Source organism: Puma concolor, chromosome E3 (genome assembly GCF_028749965.1).
Source record: "Puma concolor isolate L17-30 chromosome E3, mPumCon1.1.hap2, whole genome shotgun sequence".
In the NCBI taxonomy this organism is placed as follows: Eukaryota; Metazoa; Chordata; class Mammalia; order Carnivora; family Felidae; genus Puma; species Puma concolor.
Window position 1 is genome coordinate 7,239,928 of NC_141682.1, and position 9,919 is coordinate 7,249,846.

The following is a 9,919-nucleotide window of genomic DNA, read 5'->3' on the forward strand; positions in this document are numbered from 1 at the left end:
CTCTGTGGGAGGGTCTCACCAAGCAATGGCCGAATGTCGGCTGCACCCAGGAACTGTTATGCCCAGAATTCGTGATCCCCAAAGACCACCAGGGAGCCGAGTCCGATGCAAAAGCAAAAGAGCCTTTATTCGAGCTAGCTTGAGCTCAGTCCCCTACCTGCACCCACGCAGCAGTGAGATACCAGGGAGAGAGAGCGAGTTTCAAAAGCACAAAGGTTTTATAGGGGTCTAGGGGCAGCCGATTGGCTGGGGAAGGGTCGTGGCCTCGGCCGATTGGCTGGGGAAGGGTCAGAGTCCTGTTACGCAGGTCGCTGGGCGTGTTTTGATCAGGAAGTTTGAACGGGTGAGTGGGAGGTTACTCAAGGGGAGGAGGTGCGATCTGAGGTTTCTGCGATTTTCCCAGAAAAGGGGTCATGTCAGGGACATAGTCACTCAAGGTGGAGAACACAGAACAAGATGGAGTCAGCCGGCGTAGGCCCGCCCTTTCAGAACGCTTGCTGGACACTGCTGGTGCTGGTGCTCTGAGACTGCGGCCAGGCGCCAGCCCTCCCTAGAAAAGTTCACGAGATAGTGTAGCAGCAGCATCTCAGGGATTATGGAAAATCACAACACACATCTGGCACCAGGCTTCACCCTTAACAACCTTGTTCCAGCACCAGCAAATGTGGCCATTCTCTGGGGTCTGCTGGGACCAAGTGGCTTCAATGGTCTCTACCAAATGTCCTTCCAGCTGTGGAACTGCTTTTCCCTGTGTGGCCCAAGAACCTCCTGGACCCCACTATGCTCCTGGGGATTCACCATTCCCACCAGAGCACCGCCAGGTATCAAGCTGTGGAGTTGCAGACTCTGCACTCCCCTTGTTTACAGTCTTAATGGAATTTAAGCCCTCTCCTTTCTCCTTTAGTCCCTGCAGCTGTTTCCAATTTTCCACTTTCTCTCCAGCTGCTTTTGGGGAGGGGTGCTTTTCCCGTATTCTCCCTCCTGTTTCCATCCTCTCTCTGCCCACAACAGCGTCTCCCTGCCCACCGTAGCTTCTCGTCCCCAAGTTCACCTCTCCACACTGCGTACCTGCTGAATTCTGTGGTTCAGGTTGTGCAGATTGTTGTGTTGATCCTCCAATCAGTTTTCTAGGTGTGCAGTATGGTTTAGTGTTGGTCTGGCTGTGTTTCATGGACGTGAAACACAGAAAAAACTTCCATGCTGTTCCGCCATCTTGGCTCCTCCTCTCTTGTTGAGAATTTTTGCATTCAGGTTCATTAGGAATATTGGCCTGTGATTCCCCTTTTTTGGTGGGAACTTTGGTTTTGGAATCAAGGAAATGCTGGCTTCAGAGAATGAGTTGGGGAGTTTTCTTTCCATTTCTATTTTTTGGTACAGTTTGAGAAAAATAAGTATTAACTCTTTTTTCAATGTCAGGTAGAATTCTCCTGGGAAGCCATCTGGCCCAGGACTTTTGTTTGCTGGGAGATTTTTGATTACTGATTCAATTTCTTTGCTGGTTATAGGTCTGTTCAAATTTTCTATTTCTTCCTGTTTGAGGTTTGGTAGTGTGTGAGTTTCTAGGAATTCATCCATTTCTTCCAGATTGTCCAGTTTGTTGGCCTATAATTTTTCATAGTATTCTCTTATAAGTGTTTGTGCTTCTGTGGTGTTGTGATCTCTCCTCTTTAATTAATGATTTTATTTATTTGAGTCCTTTCTCTTTTATTTTTGATAAGTTTGGCTAAGGGTTATCAATTTTTAATGCAACCCCTATCAAAATAACACTAACATTCTTCACAGAGCTAGAACAAACAAACCTAAAGTTTGTATGGAATAAGAAAAGACCCCAAATAGCCAAAGCAATTCTGAAAAAGGAAAACAAAACTGAAGGCATCGTGATTCTAGATTTCAAGCTATATTACAAAGCTGTAGTCATCAAGACAGTAAGGTACTAGCACAAAAACAGAAACATAGATCAATGGAACACAATAGAAAACCCAGAAATGGACACACATTTATATGGTCAACTAATCTTTGACAAAGCAGGAAAGAATATCTAGTGGAAAAAAAGTTGCTTAAACAAAAGGTGTTGGGAAAAGTGGATGACAACATGTAGAAGAATAAATCTGGACCGCTTTCTTTTTTTTTTTTTTTAAACATTTTTTTTTCAACGTTTTTTTTTATTTATTTTTGGGACAGAGAGAGACAGAGCATGAACAGGGGAGGGGCAGAGAGAGAGGGAGACACAGAATCGGAAACAGGCTCCAGGCTCCGAGCCATCAGCCCAGAGCCCTAACGCGGGGCTCGAACTCACGGACCGCGAGATCATGACCTGGCTGAAGTCGGACGCTTAACCGACTGCGCCACCCAGGCGCCCTTTTTTTTTTTTTTTTTAAACATTTTTTTTTTCAATGTTTTTTTTTATTTATTTTTGGGACAGAGAGAGACAGAGCATGAACAGGGGAGGGGCAGAGAGAGAGGGAGCCTTTTTTTTAAAGTTTGTTTGTTTGTTTGAGAGGGAGAGAGAGAGAGTGCATGAATAGGGGTGGGGAGACAGAGAGAGAGAGGGAGACAGAGAATCCGAAGCAGGCTCCATGCTGTCAGCTCAACTGGGGCTCGAACCCATGCATCATGAGATCATGACCTGAACTGAAGTAGGACATTTAACCAAGTCACCCAGTTCCCCCTGAACTACTTTCTTACACTGTATACAAAAATAAATTCAAAATAGATGAAAGACCTAAATGTGAAACAGGAAACCATCAAAGTCCTAGAGGAGAGCATAGCCAGAAACCTCTTTGACCTTGACTGGAGCAACTTCTTACTAGACACATCACCAAAGGCAAGGAAAACAAAAGCAAAAATGAACTACTGGGACCTCATCAAGATAAAAAGCTTCTGCACAGTGAAGGAAGAAATGAACAAAACTAAAAGGCAACCAACAGAATGGGAGAAGATATTTGCAAATGACATATATGATAAAGGGGTAGTATCCAAAATTTATAAGAAACATCAACACCAAAAAAAAAAAAAAAAAAAAAACCCAAACAACCCAGTTAAGAAATGGGCAGAAGACATGAATAGACACTTTTCCAAAGAAGACATCCAGATGGTTAACAGACACATGAAAAGATGCTCGATATCACCCATCATCAGGGAACTACAAATCAAAATTACAATGAGATACCACCTCAATACATGTCAGAATGGCTAAAATTAACAACACAAGAAGCAACAGGTGTTGGCAAGGATGCAGATATAGGGAATCTTCTTGCACTGCTGGTAGGAATGCAAACTGGTGCAACCACTCTGGGAACAGTATAGAGGTCCTCAAAAAACTAAAAGTAGAGCTACCCTATGATACAGCAATTGTATTATAGTATTTGCCCAAAGGATACTAAAATACAGATTTGAAGGGGTACATACACCCCAGTGTTTATAGTAGCATTATCAACAATATCCAAACTATGGAGAAAGCACAAATGTCCACTGACTGATGAATGGATAAAGGAGATGTGTGTGTGTGCGTGTGTGTGTCTGCGTGCGTGCGTGCGCACGCACACACACACACACACACACACACACACAGGAAAATTATTCAGCCATCAAAAGGAATGAAATCTTGCCACTTGCAATGATGTGGATGGAGCTAGAACATATTATGCTAAGCAAAATAACTCAGAGAAAGACAAATAACGTATGATTTCAGTCATATGTAAAATTTAAGAAACAGAAAAGATGAACATAGAGGAAGGGCAGGGAAAAAGAGAAGAGAGGGTAAAAGAAACCACAAGGGACTTAAAAATATTTTTTTAGGTTATTTGTTTTTTTTAATTTATTTAAAAAATTTTTTAACATTTTATTTATTTTTGAGACAGGGAGAGACAGAGCATGAACAGGGAGGGGCAGAGAGAGGGAGACACAGAATCTGAAGCAGGCTCCAGGCTCTGAACTGTCAGCACAGAGCCTGATGTGGGGCTCGAACTCACGGACCGCGAGATCATGACCTGAGCTGAAGTTGGCCGCTTAACCGACTGAGCCACCCAGGCGCCCCTAAATTTATTTTTTTAATTTACATCCAAGTTAGTTAACATATAGTCAACAATGATTTCAGGAGTAGATTCCTTAATACCTCTTACCCATTTAGCCGATCACCCCTCCCTCAACCCTCCAGCAACCCTCTGTTTTTCCTCCATATTTAAAGGTCCCTATGTTTTTGTCCCCCTCCCTGTTTTTATATTATTTTTGTTTCCCTTCCTGCATGTTCATCTGTTTTGTCTCTTAAAGTCCTCATATGAGTGAAGTCATATGATATTTGTCTTCCTCTGACTAATTTTGCTTAGCATAATACCCTCTAGTTCCATCCATCTAGTTGCAAATGGCAAGATTTCATTCTTTTTGATTGCTGAGTAATACTCCATTGTATATATATACCATATCTTCTTTATCCATTCATCCATCGATGGACATTTGGGCTCTTTCCATACTTTGGCTATTGTTAATAGCACTGCTGTAAACATTAGGGTGCATGTGCCCCTTTGAAACAGCATACCTGTATCCCTTGGATAAATACCTAGTAGTACAATTGCTGGGTTGTAGGGAAGTTCTATTTTAATTTTTTGATGAGCCTCCATACTGTTTTCCAGAGTGGCTGCACCAGTTTGCATTCCCACCAGCAGTGCAAAAGAGATCCTCTTTCTCCACATCCTTGCCAACATCTGTTGTTGTCTGAGTTGTTAATGTTAGCCATTCTGACAGGTGTGGTGTGGTATCTCATTGTGGTTTTGATTGTATTTCCCTGATGATGAGTGATGTTGAGCTTTTTTTCATGTGCCAGTTGGCCATCTGGATGTCTTCTTTGAACCAAGATCATGAATAGCCAAAGCAATCTTGAAAAAGAAAACCAAAGCAGGAGGCATCACAATTCTGGACTTCAAGCTGTATTACAAAACTGTAATCATCAAGACAGTATGGTACTGGCACAAAAACAGACACTCAGGTCAATGGAACAAACTAGAGAACCCAGAAATGGACCCACAAACATATGGCGAACTAATCTTTGACAAAGCAGGAAAGAATATCCAATGGAGTAAAGACAGTCTCTTCACCAAGCAGTGCTGGCAAAACTGGACAGCAGCATGCAGAAGAATGAACCTGGACCACTTTCTTACACCTTACACAAAAATACACTCAAAATGGATGAAGAACTAAGTCAAGACAGGAAGCCATCAAAATCCTTGAGGAGAAAGCAGGCAAAAACCTCTTTGACCTTGGCCACAGCAACTTCTTACTCAACACGTCTCTGGAGGCAAGGGAAACAAAAGCTAAAATGAACTATTGGTACGTCATCAAAATAAAATGTTTTTTAAATATTTATTTATTTTTTATAGAGAGAGGGGAGGGAGGGAGGGAGAGAGAGAGAGAGAGAGAGAGAGAGAGAGAGAGAGAGAGAGAGAGAGATAACAAGCAGGGAAGGGGCAGAGAGAGAGAGAGGGAGGCACAGAATCCAAAGCAAGCTCCAGGCTCTGAGCTGTCAGCACAGAACCCAACGCAGGGCTCATACCCATGAACCCTGAGATCATGACCTGAGCCAACTGACTGAGCTACCCAGGCACTCTACCACAAGAGACTCTTAAAGATAGAGAATACGGGGCGCCTGGGTGGCACAGTCAGTTAAGCGTCCGACTTCAGCCAGGTCACGATCTCGCCGTCCGTGGGTTCGAGCCCCGCGTCAGGCTCTGGGCTGATGGCTCGGAGACTGGAGCCTGTTTCCGATTCTGTGTCTCCCTCTCTCTCTGCCCCTCCCCCGTTCGTGCTCTGTCTCTCTCTGTCCCAAAAATAAATAAAAAACGTTGAAAAAAAATTTAAGATAGAGAATAAACTGAGAGTTGATGGAGGGAGGTGGGTGGGAGTTGGTCTGGATAGGTGATGATGAGTAATAAGAGGGCACTTGTAATGAGCATTGGGTTTTGTATATAAGTTACGAATCACTGAATTCTACTCCTGAAACTAATATTGCACTGTATTTTAACAAAAATTTAAATTTAGAAAGTTCATAAAAATTTTACAAACTGTAGTTTGAGAAGAAAGAATATAACATCATTGTCAGTCCCAATATGTCAAGATTATTAATAATGTATGTCCTTATGGATACTTTTCTATGCATATATAGATTACTAAAAGTTAGGGTGGCATTATATGTTTTTGAGCTACTTAATGTAACAGTAAACTATAAGCAACATATTGTATTTGTGTTTGTGATTATATGCATATATCATAATCATCTTATTCAAGGAAATGGGACTTTTTTCCCTTAACGTTTTTCTGTCCACTCTAGCTCTCTGAATTCTCCCCCTATGTCCTCACATTCCATGTTTGTAAACCTTGGCCACCGTTTCTGCTACCTGTAGAGCTGAGAGGCTTGGAGCTTAGAGTCCTCATTCCTGGCAAGAGGAGCAACCTCATGAGGATGGGGGCACACACAGATCCTGTTCTGTCTGTGGCTGCAGTCCTGTGCTATCTCCCACCTGTCTTGGTATCTGGGGTTCATCCAAAGCAAAGTCATCTGCTCTCTAGCCATCTGAGACATCCTCCTGGGAGGAGGGGTCTTGAGCTTTCTCTCTGGGAATCCAGAGCAGAGTTTGGCTTTGGGCACAGCTTGAATTCTGCAAACAGTTGGTACTTTCCTGTTTATTGTATTGGTGAGAAAAATTTGGAGTGAACATTGTAGGGATCCAGACTTTTAGCCCCTGACTCTAAGCTCCCTGATGACTGAGCCCATGTCTTGTTGCATGGTGTCCCTAGTGCTAGCATTGTGTCTACACTTAGTACTTGCTGAGAGAAGTCAGAATTGATCAAGTCACCTGTTTTCTGGACCAGAAGACCTGGTGGTTCCCACAAGCTCAGCAGTCCCTGTTCCTGTAGCTTCTCAAACAGAAACCAGAGACTCCTGGTACTTCTCTGTGATTCACTCAGTCATGATATGAAGTGCTTACCTATGTGTGTCAGGGACTGTGCCAGACAGTGCCAAATCCACATGTTAAAAATGTCTATTATGGAGAATTTTTGGCACATGCACAAGCATATTCTATAGACACAGTTCTTTGAAATACTTTCAATACATCTATATGTGCCCATCACCTGCCCAACAACCACTAACCCATATCAGCTGCCCCAACCACATGCCATTACAATTCCTCATGTTATGCCATATTACTTCAAGGCACATCATCTGTAAATATTCCAGAATGTTCTCCATAATATAAGGATTTATTCATTCATTTAAAAAATATATTTATTTATTTGAGAGACAGAGAGAAGAGCAAGCACAAGCGGGGGAGGGGCAGAGGGAGATGGAGAGAGAGAGAGACAGAATCCCAAGCAGCCTCTGCGATGTCAGTGGGACTGGAATTCACAAACCGTGAGATCATGAGCTGAGCCAAAATCAAGAGTTGGATGTTTAACCAACTGAGCCACTCAGCTGCCCCAATAATATAAGGACTTAAAAAAAAAAATACTACTGACAATGTCATTATCACTTTCCTCAATCCACATTTTCCTTTAATATAATCAAATATTGAGGAATCAGTTTTGAATAAAACATAGGACTAACCTTCAGGAACTTTTAGACTCATGAGACAGGTGACCAAGAATTCAGTGATTATACTGATTATACACATTAGTGAATATGATTACATTGGAGCAGCATCGTGTGCTCATGCAAATCTTCTGACCAGCTGGCCTGTCTTAGTGGTTGGGGGATTCAAGGTGGGAGGAGAGGGAAGAGAAAAAATAACAATCTAAATCATGGGAGGCATTTCTCCTGCTTCCTTCTTCCATGAGCACATGACCAACATAAGTCAGTGGAGGCAGGAACCTACCTTTCCTTCAGTCAGTCTCATTGCCTGCTTGCCTTTCAGACTGTGAACACCTCCCCATGCTGACTGTAATTCTAGTGTTTAAGATAACTCTTCCCTTCAACAACATTCATCTCATCTCAACAAGACTGACTGCTCCCACAGGGTAGGGGAATGCAGAGGATATGTAGCTTACAGTTGTCACCGCAGAATAAGCATGGCAGGATTTCAGTGACCAGCCCACCAAGAGTGTCCTGTGTAGTCCTGGTTGAGAACCCCACACATGTGGCTCTTGTGGTTTTTATGTTTCACTAACTTGTTTCCAACTCGATTTGTGGAACCAGGTTCAGCAAGAAGAACAAGGACAGCATAAATCCTTATATATACCTGCCTTTTGGAACTGGACCCCGAAACTGCATTGGCATGAGGTTTGCGATCATGAACATGAAACTTGCCCTTGTCACACTCCTTCAGAACTTCTCCTTCAAACCTTGTGAAGAAACACAGGTCAGAGAACTTTCCACACAAAGAATGTTTTACTTTTTTTTTTTTTAAACTAAGAGATATGGTGTGTGTGTGTGTGTGTGTGTGTGTGTGTGTGTGTGTGTTTGTATGGGCTCATTTATCCTTATAATTTGTTCCATTGGCCAGAGAATCTATTTGGAGTCATCTGTAACCTTTAAGGGTCCTTCAGCTCTGAGTGCCACATCTGTGGTTTATTAGCACCCAATAATAAGGGACATCTAGTCAGGTCAACTATCATGACTGATTATGCACAGACTTTTGAACTTGACAATGTTTTAAATTTATTTCAAATCCCCTGAAAGGAAGGGAACATATTATGCATAGTCATGATGTGCAGTTATTAATGCAACATGACTTTCGAATGATGCTATTCTCTACCACAACTTACAGATGCTCTCATAACCATGGTTCTCAACCCCTACTTGTACATTGGAGTCAGTGGGTTCAGGCCATCTCAGAAATTCTTACATAATTCACCCAGAGTGTGGCTTTAAAAGTGTCCCCATTGATTGTCATGTGCAAGCAAGGTTGAGAATCACTGGTGTGAAGCATGTCTGTCAGATGTGAGGGACTCCCATGGTCCAGACCATTGTGGTTATTTGGCCCCACCTTCCATGAGCCCTTCTCCAGTCAAAGCTGTGTTCCCTTTCTATTGAAATCTGCTATCATGAATGGATATTTCCACTGGGAGAGATGAGAGGATGTTTAGCATTGAGGATGGCAATACAATAAAATGTGTAATGTCCACTCAGGATGACTTTGCAAGCTTCAACATATACAAAATTAACTGTATCACTTTTTAAATGGTATGCCATAATGACTAAGAAACTGTTGTAAATTGTAAACACTCATCCTTTTAACCTAAAATTTAAATTAAAAAAGAACACAAACCAACATGAGATTGTGTCCAGCCTGGTACAGAGTAGACACTCAATAGATATCCTTTTGAATGAATGATGGATGAATGTTTCCACACTCTGGTCTTGACAGCTTACAGAGTAAGTTTAAAGAATATGAGAATATGAATTTAAATGTAGTATTTATGTTTAAACTCTTACTCTCCTTCATGTATCTTGCCTGCTTTGCTTCTATTGTCAGTAGAACTTCATTTTGGTTTTCATATGCTTTTGTAACTGTTGCAGATCCCCCTGAAATTAAATGCTCAAGGTATTATTCAACCAGAAAAACCCATTGTTCTCAAGGTTGAGCTGAGAGATGGGAGTGTGAGTAGAGCCTGACTTTCCCTAAGAACTTCCCCTTTGTTCTTCAAGAACCTGTATCCCAGAACACCAGAGACTTCAATTTACTTTGTGAGTACAACCCAGAAATTAAGATGGGCTTCACGTACTGCTTGTGATGGATGACGAGGGATTCCAAGCTTTCCTGGTATCTGCATGGAGCATTATATGTTGTGGAATGTGAGGAAGGTGACTAATAAGTGCCAGACATGTAGACTCAGCCTATCCGGTCCCAGTTAGTACCACCTATTCCCCTGAGAACTGATCGATAATAAAAATTTCTCACCAGTTGTATTAAAAAACTTTAATGAAACAATA

General features: G+C 42.1%; 1 protein-coding gene across 1 annotated transcript in view; it reads left to right on the plus strand.

The window, feature by feature from the left end:
- LOC112859938 (cytochrome P450 3A12) overlaps nt 1-9,919 on the plus strand; it is a 63,732-nt gene extending 53,813 nt beyond the window's left edge. The window contains exons 12-13 of the mRNA XM_086691980.1: nt 8,183-8,345; nt 9,506-9,919. Coding sequence (XP_086548106.1) covers nt 8,183-8,345; nt 9,506-9,601 — 259 coding nt within the window. The 3' untranslated portion in view covers nt 9,602-9,919. The remainder of the gene's footprint in view (nt 1-8,182; nt 8,346-9,505) is intronic.